This window comes from Varroa destructor, unplaced genomic scaffold (genome assembly GCF_002443255.2).
Source record: "Varroa destructor unplaced genomic scaffold, Vdes_3.0 BEIS01000004.1, whole genome shotgun sequence".
Classification (NCBI taxonomy): domain Eukaryota; kingdom Metazoa; phylum Arthropoda; class Arachnida; order Mesostigmata; family Varroidae; genus Varroa; species Varroa destructor.
Genome location: NW_019211457.1, coordinates 34,249,304 through 34,268,397, shown reverse-complemented (window position 1 = coordinate 34,268,397; position 19,094 = coordinate 34,249,304). Strand labels below are relative to the sequence as shown.

Here is a 19,094-nt window from a genome sequence, read left to right as displayed (position 1 = left end):
CGAGCAAGCAAGCGACACTAGTGGTGAGCAGCAGCATGGCAGCGTGGCGTCTACCAACACCTCCATAAACGTCGGCAGCCACGCTGGCATTAGTAACGATTAGAAAAGATATGGAGGCGACTTGTCGCTTCTGCAGCAGCGCAGAACAATCACAGCCGATGGTGATTGTCATCACTGAAACAGAGCAGGGATGGCGCTAATAGCAACGGCAACAACAAGAAACTAACCCTGCAAAAGCAGAATCTATTGTAAGCAAGAGCCATACCCTTGCGAGGGCGGTCAAAGCTACACGTTAGTCGACCGCTTTGAAGGTTAGGCAGACGACCGAGTCGCGAGCTAATGGCACGGAACGGTTGCAAATACCCGGTGGCTGTAGCTGGTTGGTTGGTTTGTTAGCAGGAAAAGGAAAGGAAAAGCATAGGGAGGCAGAGATAGTACCAAGAACTGAAGAGAGCTTGAAGGCAACCAAAACAGACGAACAAGAACGGAGGCAGAAAGTGGCACTAAGAAGGACACTCCAAGGTTGCCAACCAGAACAGGCAATCCCTTAGCGTTGGCAGAGAAAGCATCATCGCCCACAAGAATATTATCACAGCCGCTGCTCCCAGTAGCACTGCGGCGCCATGATGATGACAACTGAAAAGGAAAAAATACCGAGCAGCAGGAACAACCGACAGTTATCGTTTGTTGCTGTAATCTCGTCGTTGATGGTGCAGGAAAGCAAGCAGACTACCAGCAGACCTACTGGGGATTCGGCACATTCCTGCACTGGCGGCACTCAGTCGTGATAAAACCGAGCGCCAGACATGCATAACGAGAGACGACAGAAGCTACATCGTGAGGCAACCAGCTGGATAAAGTCGCAGCAGCGAAGGGTAACAGTAGACGGAATAGCTGCCTGGTCGTATATGAGCACAACTAGTGTCAGCAGCATCAATAAGTTGACCGGCTGAACCTATGTTGTACATGAGCGGATTGATCGGGCAGACAGCCACTACTGCCAACTACGACGGCAAAACTGGTGCTTCACTATTGTTAGTATACGGACTCCTGAGTTCATACAGGAGAGGTAAGGCCGGTAGTACAGGAACACTGCTGCATAGCTCGATAGCGAGATGACGACAGGTCAGCGAGAATGACAGGACAACACCTCCTAGTCCTGGTACGGTTTTTGCTCATGCTGCCGCTGCTGGTGTTCGCAAGCTCTCATACGCGGCTGAAGCCTCTCATGCTGCCCCAGCCTTATTAGACTATTACACAGTGTATGTGTGCACTTGTGATGTGCGCGCATCATGCTCCCAGTGTATGCATTGCTTTCTATAATGTGTTCCCTACCAACGGATCCTGCAGACATCTTGACATCTGGTGGCCAGTCAATGATGCCGCCTTCCCTTGTTTCTTCAATAAGAGTTTGCTTTCAGTTCTTATGCTGACTGGTGGCTGCCAAGGGAGCAGCGCACGTCGCCCAGATAGAAGAAGCCTACTTGGCGGGGCTTATATATACAAGACGTACATGCGGCGCCCGCCAAAACCTCAGATGAGACTTCCCGAAATGACTACTGCTGCAACTAATACTATTACTAGTGCTACTGATATTGGAGTCATGACACGCTTTTGGCACCATTACCACGAACCTACTGGCGTCAGAGTATGGGAAGGTTGATCGTTATTGTGTGACTCTTTGGTGCACTATTTGGTGCAACAATTTTGTAGTCAATCAGTTTGCTATCATTACTTCGGCATATGTAGTCACTTCTAGATATATCTTCTTAGTTAAAGGTGGCTTACTTTAGGTCATAACTTCTTTCAGAAGGGATATTTTCCAGGCTGCGCTTTGGTCGTTTTTCCTGTTCTTATGTCAAGTCGTAACCAAAGTGAAGACTATACAATAGAACATTAAGACGTGTGCATATTATCTATGCATGAATCTACTAAAAGTATTATGAAATAACCACAACATATGTCAAGTCACACACGGGATCGACGCTGGAGTCATTTGACGAAGCGCAATTACTGTGCCGACATGGTCGATTTGCCTTTTCTTTACCAAAATACTATTAACTAGCAATGACTGTCGTAGCCGACGATTTAATGAAGTTATCGAAGTTGAAACAAACCTTTGTTGCGGTGTTTATATAACTAGCCGGGCCGTTAGCGCAATCAATTGTGTATAGACTCTACTTCACTTAGTGCTGGTTAGATCAAGAAGCCATACTTTTTAAGGAAGCGCCTGTGCATCTCGACATAAGAAGTACTTACCTCCTTACTAACCTTGGTGACAGCTTAGTGAGGCTGCATATCTATGATACGAAGACCATATTAATTTATAGTTAGTATTAAAATGGCAAACGGGGGATATTGAGTATCAGTGCGTAACCATTGTTCCCTATGTACATCCTCTAACAAATTTTACTTTCGTGATTGGCTCACTTTGCTTTATCAGAGATTATATTCTATGGACAAGATTTAGATCAAACATTTCATTCATCGTAGCATTTATCCAATTCATTCAATCGAAGCTCAGTACTCATACGGTGATCGGTTATTGTTAATACAATTCTATGCAAGTAATAGTTTCATCTCAAAACTGTGTTTAAAGTTAAAACAGTAACTTGTGTAGAAGGAAAAACAGTAATGACCGAATGCCGGATAGACCGGTTTTTGTAGGCGTTTTGCAATCAGGCTAGTATTAACCAACTTGTTGTTTGCTCGAGGCAAATCTGACGTTAACTTCACGTAATTCAAGCTGCTACATCTGAAACACGATCTTTGCAGGCGTGGGACTATTATAAAGTCGTACCAGGAATACCACGTACAGACGATGCCCACGCATCCGACTTCATTTTGTAACAGTTCGGCCAAGCGTGTCGTTTAGCAAAAGGCAGTGTTGAGCGATTCCCTCCTGGATTTAACCTAGGTAACTCGACCTCATTCATCACACGCAATTAGCTTCCTTTGAAAGCGATTCAGAACTCTCGGAGCGACGTTTGAAAGCTCCAGTGACAACTGATAAAAGTCTTGCTGGTTTTTTCCACAAGGTATATACTTCTAGTTTGTTTTCCGAAGTCAGCACATGGCTAAACGTGCGTATAATTTACCGATTTACTGCACAATCATGAAGGTTATCTAATAGATGATATCTAGAGAAGACTCAATGGAATGACGCGACACCTCGAGATACGGACCTTATGAGAACGACAGCTTCAATGTAAGATGACGCAAATGACGCTGCGTTGAAAAGCAATTTTTGGTCTTGATTATATTTATTTTAAAATAAAATAAGGCTTATTTATTGCATCGATGTGTATATGGGTAACATAATCAATAACTGCCGCGTGTGCTTTGCCTATTATGATTATTTGATGTCTGGTAAAATTGATTGTGACCCATAAGTATAGTTGTACAAGTTTGTGTATCTAAGAACTGAAATATGATTGAAGGTTCTGTCTCGAGCTTCTGTCCATGGGTCTGGTATTACCATACGCTTGAAGAAGCAGTTTATCTGTACGCTGTACAGTTCTGAACGTGTAAAGTTCGTTATGGTACATCCTGAAATCATCAATTCTGTATACTGCGTAAATATACACAGGGTTCTGTGCTGAGAAAAAGGCCGACCAAACAACTCTACGGACGCAATACGCGCTGATGAGCTAAAGACATCCTGTGCAATAATATTGCCCTATGGCTGGCCGGAGAGGAAGGCAGGTGAGCGCTCGGTATCAAGTAAGAACCCTGCGTTAAGATGCGTAGGAGAGAGTTTTGTGTAAAGTTTTCAAGATTAATGATAAGAGGCGAGTAACATTTGATATACACAGGGTGTTCCCTTGTTTTTGTTTCTAAGGCAGTATTAAATTTTCTCGCATGTGCTACAAGCGTTTGATTTCAGCGATCATGTTTATTCATCATTTACCCCGATGAGAGCGTTACTTTGGAACTTTAATCACAACCTACCTACCTTCGGAATATTCTTTGTTTAATCTGCGGATAGGTTTTCCATAATAAACGTTATCGATAAATGTGAACTTATTAAAATATCGCTTAAATACGTTACATTTAAACATTTGAAATGGAATTAAATTTTGCCCTCGTAACAGGCCAAAAGTGCTAAAAATGCAAGGCAACCAACCGCTCGAGCCTCACTGGACAAACCAAGTGACAATCTATATTCTGCTCTCTATAACAGACGTTAATTCATGTATCAAAAATGTTATTTTTGAGCCATTTTCGAGCTCTATTCTTTTAACGAAACTGTTCGCTACCAGGACATGACCTTACAGATCATTGAAACACATTGGCATGTATGAGGTATTAGCAAAATGGTTCAGCCTTCCAAGTGACTAAATACGTATTCACGTTAATAAGGAACTAGAGTCGTGAGGTGAGCGCTGGATCTCAGTACAGGTGAAATCGAATGGCCCCCCAAATCATGTAACATAACTCCACTCAACTTGTTTTACTCGTATTTGAAGGGCAAAATATATCATTATACTCCACGGACGGTGGGCGAACTTGAGAAAAGTGTAAAGATCAGGCCTGACGTATGCGAAGAAGTGGCCAGAAACCAGATAATGCAAGTAACTACTGAATAAAGGACTTGATTTTGTATTTAAGTCAAATATTAAATTAATAAAAAAAATGTATGTAAACACATTCCGTTGCCTTTGTCGGCGTCGTTGTTAAAGATGCATTTCAATGACTGCTTAATAGCGGTTTCTAGACCACTTCAGCTAAATTTTTCGGGTTTTAAGTCCGGTACCGCCATTAGGCGTTTTATTAGAGAACTGGCTTTTAGCATGAAGTAAAATGTGTCTACAGAAGGATTCAAACCTAGGCTACCAAACATTATGCTGTAAACCAAATAAAATAGGTTCCCTAGATGAGCTGTTTAGATGCTCCGAATATTCACTGTACATTCGAACGGAACGGGCTAAACGAATTAAGCGAAGACCGCAACGCGAAACCTGCTCTAACAAATGTCAAAATAGTCTCGTAGCCTAGACACAGCCTGCCTGAGTTGCTATTACCATCGGCAGAAGCAGGCCGCAGTCAGGAGTATCCGACGTAATGTCACCATTGCACTGGACGGCAGCAGAAGAAAAAAGAGAAGAAAGAAGAGCAGCCACCAGAGAATAGCTGAAGGAGAACCGGCAACAGAAGGAGCAGCATCAGGAGGAGGGCGCGTCGGGCCATCCACCCTCGCCAGGCCGATGGATTCCCCTCGCCTCGGCCGTGAGGAAGGGTCGAGCGCTCAGGAGTTCCGCGTGCTTGTTGACTGCCGTGTCGCCGGTCTCCCACCAGCACGCAGAAGATATCCCTCCACAACGGACGCATGATGCCGCGCCGATCTGTCCTATAAGTGATTATGCGCGTGCAGACGTCGCGTCCGATGTGCCGTTTCTTGCTGTTAGTAAAGAACATATTTGCCATTGGCATTGTGATTTTCATTATAGTCCTGACGTGTTGGCTTGTGACTAACGGCAAAAAAGGCCGTTGAAACGTTCCTGGTGTGGAGGGTTTCTATGCAGACGCAGCAGCACAAGCAACAGCAGTAATATCAGCAGAATCTGTTACGTCGGTCAATTACGACAGTCACGACTGCACCTAAAGATCTGCCATAACAGTTTCTACCTATCGTCTGTGTGCTTCACTAGATATTCATTGCTAGAGCGATATCCGTACCTACCGTTAACACGCTATAGCGCTAAAGCGGTACTAAAGTGACGGTTTGCCTAGTATGACATCAACGTTGAAGCAACAGCTGCCAGAGATATTGTGATCTAGTCTGTGTTTGATACAATGCTATGATGGACAGATATGTGTGTTGTCTGGCCCAGTATTTTCTTGGTGAATATGCCTGTGTACTATACATGTGAATGATTCTCACGTTGTCGATTGATTCGTCGTGATCTTCGCGCTTTTCCTTCGGCCTATTCAAGAAACTGGCTGATAGAGCACAAGTGAAGATTAGCAGAGTCTTCAACGGTGGTTGTGTTGGTAGGCGATAGTTTCTAATGTCATTCGTTCAGCTAGGCTGCATTATCTCCTTATACAGTACGATATACATCACAGCACACAATTGTACTTCACCGTCTTTCGCGGAACCCCTCCCAGCCATCGGCGTTTACTTGGTGTTCGTTTTTCGTATTGCAAACCCAAAGGCAAGTTTCGTAGCCTTCCGGTGATAGAAACCAGTGCTGAAGAGTTGGTCAGTGTGTAAACAAACGATTCGCCTCTCCGCATAGTGGTCGTCTGTGTGTCGTGGTAAGTTTTTGTGGAGTGAAGGATATGTGTGTCGTCGTTTTCGGTGTTACCGGTGTTCTCACGAATTGCTGACTGCATGAAAGTGTTAAAGGGAGAGAGCGAGAATAAGAGAGGGAAAAAAGAGTGATACAACGATAAATGGACCTATCAACTATTATGTGGCATGGCTGTAATACCTAGAAGGGTGAAGAATCACTCCTTCGTGTTGTCGTCGTTGCTGTTATTAGAGTGGTGATATTTTTTTTTTACCAAACTCGTGCGAAACAGCACAAAGGAACGACAGCAGAAGTGCGGAGGGGTGATTTCCATACGCGCCAAAAACGAACCGGTGGCGCGTCGCTCTCAAACACAGCCACCAAACGCCACAATGATGGGAAACTACGTAAAAAGAACAAAGTTCGCGTACCTACAGTTACCCCTAACGCTGGAACAACTATGTCTAAGTTCCAGACACCTATTTCTGGCGATCAACATTCTCGTCGTCGTCGCAGGTTACGGTAAGTTGTTGCCACGAAAAATCATAACATCAGGCCAGATGATTCAGAAAGCATTGTCTCGTAACCTTTAGAAACATCCTGGTTACAGTTAAAACGAGATTAAATGAGCCGAGCATGTTTTACGTACGTATATGCATGCATACGTATCAGATTTGCAAATAAACACCCAGCACTCCGCATAGCCCGTACTTTTGCGCTGCTTTCAGAACCGCACACTTAGAGAGTAGACGCATACAAACACACAGTGAAGACCACAAACAAAACGGAGTGCCAGGGCATCGTGGCTTTGTCATGCAGGTCTTTTGGCCTTAGGTTTCACCACCACAGAAATTGGGAGAAATGAGAAACCCATAACCTTCATGTTAGAGCGTATGCATCACCGATGCAAAAAACAAAGGCCACTTTCCGACCTAACCAAAGGTGAAGGTAACAAAGCTAAATCCAGCCAGGAGAAGCTGACCAGTAGCAGGGACCTATGTCCACATGTTGGTGCGTGCCGCTTTGCCATTTGCCTGTTCGATGAAGTCGAGCTGTGATCAAGCTGTCTGGTGGCACAAAACCTTGGTGACCACGCAGAATTCCCTTTTCTCAACTGCACAGACCTTCCAGCCGGTTGGTCAACAGCCAAGCCGGTACGTTTAATAGGCCGCAAGCAAAGAAGACGCGTCTTCCCTCAAAATTTAGCTTTTAAACTTGGTTAGTCCTGTTGTTAGAAACTGAAGTCAACATTAGCTCTCAGGTAGGCCGCCGCTGCTATTACAAGCGATCATTCGCTACAAACGATAGTCTTTGGTCGAATTAAAAATGAGTGCAGCAGCTAAATATCACCATATGGTCAACAGACGAGGCAGGACATTAACAGTTAATGAACGTAGCAACAAGCCTGCAAACCCAATACAACAGCCACAGCACCGCCGAAAGCAACGTCCATATGATCTGTACGCTACCATGCTAAAGATTAATGGGATGTTTGCTAAAGTACTGTTACTTAAACATCATCGACATAGTGACTTGTAACAACGGGACTTTGAAACGACAGTTGAACCACATATATATATATATGTCTATGTTAAGTCACCCGATTTAATGCAAGGGTTAGCAGTCTATTTTCCAATGGCACGTTTGCTCTAAATTGGTGATCTCCTTCTGTTAAATGTTTCATTGGTCATTGTTTTACAGCTAGCGCTATCAAATGACAATAAAATCAACAAGCTGACTATTCGACTGACCCGTCGACCCACCCCAAGTCGGTGCCAGCTCGCTTTAAAGTGGTCGAATCGGCAGCAGCACGATTCTTCGTTCGTCTTGGCGACCAGTTGATAGCGTCGTTGTTAGCTCGTTTACTCTCTGCTAAAACGAAGAAGACGAAGGAAACCCAGTTACATGAGTGGGAAAGGTCAGTGGGAGAATGTTGAGAAACGTGCTGAGCGTTTAATGGCTCGGTGACATCGTCAGGCCAGTGGGACGCGAAACGGTCGAATCGGTTAAAAGGCGGATCATAAAGACATATGACGATGTTTAGCTCATTGACAAAAGCAGCAGGATTGGTAAACTGGACAAATTATTCGTGTTTAGTTTAGTTGTAAAATTGATACAATGTAGGTCAGAATACGATGGGTCTGTTAGATCCTGACATCGTATAAATGATCTAAACGATTATATGGGGCCGCTATGGCTGATTAAGTCGTTCTGGGGCATCATGATATATGTAAATGGACTACTGATGCTATGAAATTTCATCTGATCTGCAAGTTCCGTAGCTTTACAACTGCTGTTTAAGCTCCGTCGCGCGGCTGGGCTTTTCCTTTCCGCCTTTGGTAAAACGCACAACAACAAACAACCCAACGTAAAAGATAGAGGGAAAAACTGAATGCTGTATTAGACAGAAGTAATTTCTAACTATATTAGCGTCACGAACAGGCCTGGTTACCCCCTACGCAACTTCCTGTCACCCCTTGTCTTCACCATCTCTTCCAACGGAATAGCGACCGTTCCTGCGGTGATTCCCGACATAAAACGTTCTTTCTGATCCGTTTTCGTCTTAGTCCCCCTCAACTTTTCCGCCATTATTTCTCTAAGTTATCCTATTCATGTTTCTACAACAGTTGCACCATGAAAATCGCAGCTGCCGCTGCTGCTGCTGCTGAGGCTCCTCAGATGCTAAGCAAACTAACGACGACTGAATTCTGATAAAAGATTTTGGTCTTACTTTTATTTGACCTTGTTTTCTTCTGGGTAAGTCTGATCTTCCTTCTCGTTTCGTCTTTGTCTCGCTCCTTCATGCACGCAGGACGCTGCTTAGACGATTCCGAGCTTCAGTTAGGAGAACTACAACCGCTACTGTTACGTCTATTACTATTAATGTTAGTGCCGCAACGAGCCGCGGCGAGGAGCAACAGCATTTGAGAGTCGTATTTTTTTTAATCCACTCAATAAGCTGTCTTCACTCAGATGAATCCGTTGTTCGTACCGAATCCTCGGAAACACGTAGCGGCACGATGGTAGGCAACACGCATAGCTTTTCCTCTATTTTCATTCGTTCTAAACAGATCAACTCCACGGCCTTTTCGAAATCTCAAATGACGACGGGGATAGCAATAACAACGACGTCGAATAACGGACAGCATTACGTAGTAGTTAGAAAGCGCTACTTGTCCGGTGCTTTAGGTAGACGCAGAATAGACAATGAATCATCCGTTTTCATTGCAACGGAACTAGTTACAATAACGACGATAGAAAACAGCTTTAAAACGAACGTGCACCAGCAAGCCCTCGTCTTCGCACACAAATTACCTTGGCCAGCCTTCTACTACTGGTTTTCGAATATAGCGAGAGCAGTGGTATGGATATTATTGCCGTTCGTTGGTTGGCAGGCGGTTGGACAGGGTAAGATAACGTTAGTTAAACAACACGCAAGCCCGCTCTACGTAAGTAAACTACGATACAGACGACGAGAAGACTAAATGGAAGCATGACTCCAGCACTGGTGGGTTATGTACGTGCCACGCCGGCAACGGTTCCCCATACTGTGATAAAAATCTGCTTTGCTATTTCTGCTGGCGCCCAGGACAGTAGATTAACCGGGAAGTCGAAGGCGTCCCGGCCGCGATTCGGCGTACAGTGCAGCCCTTCGAATGGCCCATTTTCAATCGCGGACAGTTGCGTCTGCCACTAATATGTTTAACGCACGATACAAACGCAGCGGGAAACGGCAGGCTGCCATCTTAACGCAGTACGTCTTTCTTTCGCTGTCTTCACTGGAGCTCCAAATAATTAGCTGGGCTGAGTTGGCGTGTTTGGGCCATTAGCGATGCCTAATATTGTCATCGTGTTCGTCTTTTCGTTACTTCGCCGCTTTCGTTGGCTGGCTCCTTGCGATTCTTCGCAGGCTCACATTGTTGTCTAGACCTAAAACCCGTTGCTTTTTTCGGCTTCTTTCTTTTAGCCTTTTAAAACTTGAAAGAGAAAATATGTATGATGACGTTAAAAGGGGGTGAGAAAAATCGTCTTTATTCTGTAGCAGCGGCAGTGGAAATTAGCTGCAACACAACAGTGCCTTTTATTCTCGCGTCATCTGGTTTTGCTCTTTGGGTCAGTTGTTACTCGGAGTCCTACAAAATCGTTCCAGGTAGAATAGGTTGCCGTCGACGAGCAGACGGAAAGGACTACATGGGTACTTCAACGGCTTTGTATCATGGCATATACAATCACCGACGCGGCCAAGACTGCTGCCTCACTCTGTGCATTGTTTTGAAGTCCAACGAGCTAACCTGGTTATGGCGAGTCGTTCCGCGAAAGCCAAACGCAGATACATTGTAAAAATGTTTTGCATCCAGCTTACTGGCCCCTCTACGACATCAATGAATGTGCGTGGAGCTTGCTCACGGACCTCGTAGCCTCTACACACTGGCTGGTCTTTAACGTTTGTTTCCGCTGCAAAGTAAATGAGGCCTCCGTCTCACCTGACGAACAACCAGAATTGCGCAACACTGTTCGCTGGCTGTGGACGCCTTTGAAGCGGAACGCCATTGTCTCGGTCTGGTCACATCTGCGATGTTTCCATGTTGGGTGAACTTCCGATATCGTACTCTAGATGGGTCATCGAATTTCAGGCAGAACGAGAGGACTGATTAACAACCGTGGGCAGAAGCAATCAATCGCTAGTCTCCCAATAACAAGCTGCCCTGAGAATTCATGAGAGCATGAAGCAAATAGAAGCGTAGTACGGGCTTACTGGACGGACAGAGGATAAATCCTCGAAAACTCAAGACTCAGGATAATTCTTATTAGTGCTCTATTATAATTACAATACATGTTAATTGTGTACCTGTGATTGTTCTGTACGAAAGATAAACTTACAAGCTAATAATTTCCGAAGTTAGTGTCTTGCATGAGCATGGCAATTCTATTCAATTGGATAACGATAAGATTCTGGCAACTACAACAGTTTTGTATTCTGCATTAACTCTACTGGATGCTGTAATGAGTAATACATTCTTTTCGCGGGATATTCTCCTGTATGGTATACTGTATCTGAAGAGTTCCTGACCGTTCAATAGCAGAAAGTTCATATCGGATAATTCTAACGAACTGGGTCTAATCAATGTGTTGCTGTGTATCTGTAATACACTGTGATTCAGATATTTTGAATTGGAATTTATGCCTCTCTATCTTGTCGAATAACTTTCTGGGTGTATGCAAAATATACTACAATTTCGTAGATGTAAAATGGCTCATTTCTTCGTATTGCGCATTATTTAGATGCAAAATGTTTCATACCATCGATTTTGGCATGGTCGGACAGCTGTCGGACGCCAGGCGATATCCGACCAGTAAGTCAGATTGTTGTGGTCTAAGTTCAAAAAACTGGCCATAAACAGGCTTCGTTTCTTTTTATTTCCGGCGATACCGGATGTAATGTTTGAAAAATTGAAGCTATATCCAGCCAAATGTGTACGACCTTATTTTTGCGGTTCTCCCATTAAGATGTGCAAATTGTTTTTACGTTTAGTTACTATTTCCTATTCAACGATACTTTACAAAGTTCACGCAAATTTAAAAACCAACTAATGAGCTTATAAAGCTGATGAATGATAGGTCTGCCCCATTGGGGCCTTTCAATGCGCTTCTAGACTTACGCAGTTACTGTTAAAGAATCGTCTTTGATTAATTATATCGTCTGGCTGATTTGAACATAATTTTGTGTAATTACGTCGCAGCTATATATATATATATATTTTTTTTTTACGATTTAAAATACGTAGTGATATTGAAGGCAAGCTACTAGGTGTTTTGGTGGGTGGACATGTCGCCTTTGACGTACCAATACAACTGATCCACTTACAAAAGCTACAGATATCCCAGGCAACCATTTGCTTACGAACTGGGTTATACATTTTATGCATATATTTGCATAAGATTTCGGGATCGGTCGCTGGTCAATTATTAGTTTTTACACTAGAAACGAGTATCCTGCAAGCTGTCCTGAAACAGCATCTGCCACCTCACTGTTTCTTTAATTCTCATAGCTAAATTTAGACGTCTCCTCTCGCAGAACAGGGTGACGTACCGCGGTGAAGACACCGTAGGCATCAATACGGGTGCATGTGGCAGTGTTGATGTAGCAATAACATTGTATAAAAAGTATGAGTTCTCCAAGGTATCCACTCTTATTTCCGTACAGTACACATAGATTTTTTTGACCCCTTAATTTGACTGCTGGTTTCTACCTTCTGTATATTAAGTCATCCCTGATATACGTGGGACATCCAAAACGAGCCCACGTTAGTCGCCCGCAGGGACTTGCGCTTACACTCCGGCATGTCAACATGAACCACAGCTACTTATACTTAAAGCGAACCTAGCTTAGGCATAAACGAGTTTGAACTGGCTAAAGTGTAAACGACTGCAGAGGTAGAGGCTAGAGGAAATTATCTTCAGTAACGCTTTGTCTAAAATTGACGCAGCAACCATTAGTCCATGCTTTGATCAATGCTGCGAGCTAATATCTATTCAGAACCAATAGATTACACCCAAAAGCCGTTTCTCATTTTCTCCAAGCTTCCTTTAAATAGCGAGATCAAAGGATATCTAAGAGGACAAGGGGCACTACTCAAAAACGAATAGTAAAACATTAACTACGCGTGCATCTAGACGCATCGGCATGTATTTTCTTTGTATGTAACAAGAAAAGAAAATTATATATTTATCAATATATTTGTAAGTCTTCAAAATACCAATGCACCGTTTTGTTGTCTGCCTTAGATATTGTTGGCTTGACAAAAGAATTTTACCCTCAAAACGCGATTCTGTATTAATGAGAATCGGTTGTGGTACCTGCATGTCTGTTAAGCTATGTCCGTGTGTTACGATCCTTCACATTTTAATACTCAACGTATTATGTATGAAAGGCGAAATGTAAAGTAACTTAAAGTGCGTTCTTACAGTTCGGAGCTTTAAAGAACTACTTGCAACTGTTAGCGACCCTATCGTAAGTACGTTACTATAAGGTCATTACCTACAATAAATTCTACACGAATAGATTCCGCTCATGCTCAAACCACGAATACGTGCCCTTTGTACAGGTTACCCTCACGTAATCTACTGCACCACCTCGTTAGTCACTTCAGGTCTTCAACAGTACCAGGTAGTCCTTAAAGTTCTCTACTTTTAACTTACATCCTGCGTTTAGAAGATATCAGCAACTCCACGCAGAAGTCATCTTGCGCATTGAGTTAAAATCACAAATTCTAGAAATCCTATTATAACCCATAATCATTGTTCCTGAATTCGCTTTCTTTATTGCAATTCTTAAATCCTCAAGTCAAGTGGCACTCTCTGCTTAAACTGTCTCTCTCGAAAAGTATCTTCGAATGAAAGGGCAAGCCGTCATACTTACTTCATCCGATTTGTGGTGTTGGCGTTGATGGTGAAAGTCGTAGATTTCGCAATCACGACTACCGTGAACTTGCCTTCTCCTCTGTCTCCACCAGGTCGGAAGCTTCCGCCTGTTCTGAACTGCGCTTAAAACCGAGATTGGCTCAAACCCCATCACCTCCGCCTTGCGGCGCTTTGAGCTGTCGTCCTCACGGTCACCTTCGCGACCACCGTCGGTGATGAAAAATGCGTTAGCAAGCTTATGAACGCATCTAACTCCACCACAGCTCTTTTGCGTTGACGTTTTTCGAGCGATCCAACATTCATAAAGTGATGACTCCCAACAGGACAATTTGCTTGCTACCTCTGTCGCTGGTTCCTTGGCAAACAGCGGTGACTCAGTTGCAGCAACACATTAAGGAAACGCGCAAGTGGGTAGTAGAAAGAAGAAGGCTGCGGTACGGATGATACCGTGGCAACCGCAAAAGCTTTAGCTGGCCGACATTCAGCAAAGAAAGCCAGGGGAAAAGCTTCCATGCGTTTTCCTCTCGTAGCCGAGCGACTAACTGGGAGTGCCTACCTTCGGTGAATTGTTCACTTCTTCCAAACACTTTGCTTCGTTTAGCGTAATCATAGGGTAGACGGATAGAAGAAAGTCTAGCCGTGACTCTAAGAGTTCCTTGGCAAGTCCGAAGAGTTCAGGGCTTCAGGAAGTGTGTTTAGCTCGAAGACTAGTAGGATAGTAAGAAATGGCTAGGAAGGCCTCCTACTAGCTGCTACTAGGTGCGACGCAAAGAGGAACTTCAATTTTTATGACGACAAACGAACAATTTGGCGACGACGACGACGACAACGAGGGCCACATCAGTAGTAATAGTCGCAACAGTACAACACTACCAGTAGTAACAGCAGTAGCACGCGCGACAAATGGGGTATTTAAGGTATAAAAACGACAGTTCCGACAGCAATGAAGGGGTGGCAGCGGGGACTACCGGTTGTTCACATGTTGATGCAAGAAATTGAGTCAGCTAAAAAACAGTAGCAACGAAAAGACGGGTTAGATACGAAGAGTGCATAATGGCTAGATGAATATATCTATCTAGATAGCCTCACTAACTTACTTATGTTATGTTGTTCGTTGCGGTGACATGGTAGAAATAGTTCAGGGCTTAGCTACCCCAGTAGTTAGCAGGGTTCAAGGTTAGCAGGGAGGATTACATCTGACACAAACGCGTGCTCGTACTATGAAAATGCTGTAATTTTTTGACGGTAGTATTTCCGAACACCGCGTTATACCATAATGAGCCTTTTACTTCTAGCACCATCCTTCACTTCTGGCGGGTGGGCATTTCTATAAAGGAGGAGGTGTATTTATGAAGTAACAAAGGAAAACACGCAAACTTGCTTTAAATATATGCCAATTTGATATTACAAAAGACAGCAAGTGGAAAGCAAGGAGAAGTTCCTTTATGTTGGGACCCCATAAACACCTACTGCTTTGAACGAGCAAAAGGTGGCGATTCTAGTGGTGACGTTGGCGATAACGACGACTTTAAGCATTTTCTTCCTCCTGACTCTGGGTCTCTGCCGCTAGAAGTCTGTGACTGCGACTGCTTTGACCGTTGCTTTTCGGCAGCGGTCTCTTTGCACGCCCGCCTTCTTTTACTCAATCTGATGCTATTTTTACCTGCTACCGCTATCTGTTTGTTGACTTCGGCTACCTCACTCCTAGATTCTGCTCGTGTTACCGCTGCCTCAAGGCAGAATGCAGGATCGGGTAGGATAAAGTTTCTAGATCACTCGACTTTTCGGAGAAGTCCCAAAGATCTAGCTGTAAAGCGGTAATATTTATTCAGAGGGTTCGTCTGGCCTGTTAGTCGACCTGGTTTGTGGGCCTCCCCCTGGCTCGTGCTGCAAAATTCAACCATGTCCGGAGGACGAACGTCTTGGCTGCTTCTGCCACCGCTGCCACTGCTGCTACTGCTAGCTGACTGTGATTCCCGCCCGCATGGCAGCCCATAAGCAACGAAACAGTTTCCTTACCAGGCAACTCCGGCAGCCAGAGCCTACGAAGTTGCGGCCAAAGAGACGGAAGTCTCCTTTTACGAAAAGGCTACGTATGTTCATAGTGTAAAGACGTACGCAGGACGTTAGGCGAATGGTTCATTCTTGCCTCTGCGTCCCACTCAGTCAGATATGTCTCACTCAGAGACTTTTTCTCTCTTTCTTTCGAAGAGCTAGCGACGTCTGCTATGCTGATGCTTGAAGCCAGGGTTAGCCATGCTGCTTGAAGAGCAACTCGGGGACACTCGAAAGGCGATTGTCGAAAACCACCTTCCATACGTTTTTCAGCAGAAGGTAACCTGATTTCCTTTGGCAGGGTAACATCTGCTCCTCATGCAAATGTCACAGTACGACGAAGCACAGTTGTGCCGTTCCCCTACTCCCACTGCTGCTGTCGATACGATACACAGATTCATATTGCAGCAACCAATTTTGGCCCGATGTTCTGCCACCGCCACGCTGCGCTGAACCGCTGCTGCTGACGCGGTCCCGTTCGCGGCTCGCTCCATTATCGCACGTCCTTCAATACTGGGAACACTGGCTGGTATCAGACTCGTCCGTCGCTTTGCTGTCCCTGGTGCCAGTGTCTATTTTGCTATCGCATGGGAGGTCACCTCTCTAGACAGATATATTGGCATCATTAGGAACGCCTATGTTAAACCTACGATGAGCCTATTCGACTATTTGGGTAGAAACCGTAGCAGGAGCAGCTATCGGCTGTTGCAGAGGGAACGACAACGGACACCACAAGTGGAGACGTCAAGTATCGAAGCTGATTCGTTAATGCTTCCGCCCCAGAGCGTATTAGAGAGGGCGAAAGAATGATCAGTGAAGAGTCGTATTGCGCATTACCTAAACGGTTTATTTTTCCTACAGTTGCCACTAAAACCATTACCACAACAACTAGTGTGACTCACATGATAGCATCACAGTCCACTTCATACTTTTTGCTTCCCATCAACTTCCTCCCAGTGCTGTAAACTGTAGAAGATATACACTTTTGTTTTGTACAAATTATGCTTAACTGTAGAGGTCGAAATCAACGGCGGTACACATTGTGACTCAGGCACTATGGCCGACTGGGGTGGTAGTGATATTAGTAACAGCAAAAGGATCAGCTAGAGCCGTTGTTCCTTTTTTCTTTCATAACAGATTCTGGACATACTGATAATGTTGTTAGTACTTCTATCGTTCGATGGCCGCTACTCAGCTTCCCTTCAGAACCAGTACCCCTCAAAGAGTATGAGAAAACCCACGAAATCTTTTTCCAATCTGCCTACTTACTCGCACCTGACACCCAACATCGCCAATGGAGTGCGCATACTGCACGCATACTCGCTAGTTCATTCAAGCCGGCGTTCTAGGCTGTACAACCTAATGAATGCAAATTAAGGAGATTTTGCATGACCTCTACGCCGACGATGCCTTCGAAACCAACCCCCCAATTATCCCTGTTCTCGATAGCCATTCCTAATCCTTCCTTTGACGCTGAAGAGTCGCCAGTCTTAAGCGGCATCTGCGGCGGCCATTGTAACAACAGCGGCGACAGCGAAGCCTTTCCAAATGCTAAAACCTCTCTGCACGCTTATATACAGGTTTATACATATACATAGATAGACACAATTAGGGTATTGAAAATTGACTGAAAATTAATGGCTTACACTGCTAGTCCCAGCTCCAGGCATGGGGCGGCAACGACAAAGAATGACTAAAATCAACATTGATGTCTCGGCTTCACCGGCAAAGCAGAAGATGATGACAACTGTACTTCCTACGACCGTGGCCCTGTGCCAATCTCACATCGTGTCAATCAGACCCAGTCGAGCAAGCATGGTCTGTGGGGAAGTCGTGGAACAGGCAGAGTCTGCGCTGGGGCACGAAAAAAAACTTAATTGGTAGTGCAAATATCGAGTTACTTCCACTATCACCGCCACTGTTGGTACGAACCAGGGTAACCCTTCTGTTCATTGCTGCTGTTGATGGTGTCTTAATACCGATGACCCAGCAACATCAGAGCATGATTTCAAGCAGGCCTAGGACCCGAGCAGCAACGGAACCGTCAGTTGCAGACTGTCCCTGCTTCGGCAAAGACGAGCAAATCTGTGAGCATAGACGACTTGAATACATACACATCAGCACAGAGAGAAAAAGAAGGAGGAAGGGACCGGGAGTTAAAGACAGGAGAAAAGCGGACAGCGCCGGTATATACTGGGTAGCGGGAAGGCGGGCCACGTGGCTCATAGCCAGATTTCCCGGCAAAACAATAGTAAAGCCTTATTAGGAACTAGTAACCCCAACTCGTGCAGCTTACTACGTTGAAGACAACACCGACAATAACGACAGCAACAGCTGCAACTAAAACGCCGAGCCTACGACCTACATCAAACAGTTTGTTAGTGCCATGCCGTAGACTATGTCGTGTGCCATCGTAGAGATAACTGGCCATATGCTGGCTTGTCTGCAGTACGTACATGGTGCTCACGTTCGTCCGTGAGTAGGATACGTTGCTTGGTTAGCCACTGAGGCACTGTAGTACGCAGCTATACTTGTGAGTATAAGCAATCGAACTTTCTGCAACATATACATACTCTAGAAGTACTAGCCAGCAACATTAGTCGAACAACTAAAGTCTTACGTGCCAGCTAGGAAGCCTTCCTTCTGCTGTCAGCATCTGAAGTGAACCAACATTAGCTTTATATAATCTTGCCGGTTAATGAACATGCATAACTTCTGTGAGGCAATCGCCAATAGGGACCAAGTGCCCGTAGCCTCTCCTAACGTTTCTAGCCGCCGCAACATTCCTACTTACTTCATTCGCGCCCTCTTCGCTTAGCTGAACCTAGCAAAGGCGACAGTGAAGAATTATGTTGTCCCTAAGGATTAGACAGGGTAGCAAAAGAACGCAAAAAGAAACGGCAGTCCTTGTTCTGAACGTTAGGTTCGTCACCCTACTGCCCCAGAGCATCCATTTCTCAGGTCCCTAACATAAGGAACTGTTAGAACAAGCGTTAATTGTTACACAGAAATAGTTGAATATTGGCTCTTTTTTATTTAGTACATAAACGCCACCGAGATGTCAATGAAAATTTAAAGTGCCCATTGCCGAATGCGTTACAGAAACGTATGCAAGTCGGTCGAACGTTAACTGAATTGAAATCTGCATCATATATTTTACATACAACTAACCAGTGTAGTCTCCAGTCTTTTCACTATCACATCTATGAATAATTCGCAGCCTGTCAACATGCGTACCCCAATAACAGACGGCTTTTACAAACAGCATTCAAGTCACAGCAAGTACGCTACAAATTTTCTTCTCCAGCGAAACTGTACTAACAAACGAAGAGAGACCGAAAAAATATTTAGACGATCATCCCTGATTGTTGTATTGTACTC

The 19,094-nt window shown here is 44.5% G+C and overlaps 1 protein-coding gene and 1 long non-coding RNA gene across 2 annotated transcripts in view; one reads left to right on the top strand and one right to left on the bottom strand.

Moving 5' to 3' along the window:
* The first annotated feature begins 5,285 nt into the window (after positions 1-5,285).
* Positions 5,286-19,094, top strand: part of LOC111249218 (cell adhesion molecule Dscam1-like) — a 191,194-nt gene continuing 177,385 nt past the window's right edge. Inside the window, exon 1 of the mRNA XM_022802779.2 lies at positions 5,286-6,758. Within this exon, the coding sequence (XP_022658514.1) occupies positions 6,629-6,758 (130 nt within the window). The 5' untranslated portion in view covers positions 5,286-6,628. The remainder of the gene's footprint in view (positions 6,759-19,094) is intronic.
* LOC147756112 (uncharacterized) overlaps positions 13,533-19,094 on the bottom strand; it is a 37,236-nt gene continuing 31,674 nt past the window's right edge. The window contains exon 2 of the long non-coding RNA XR_015325738.1: positions 13,533-14,662. This is a non-coding gene — a long non-coding RNA (uncharacterized LOC147756112). The remainder of the gene's footprint in view (positions 14,663-19,094) is intronic.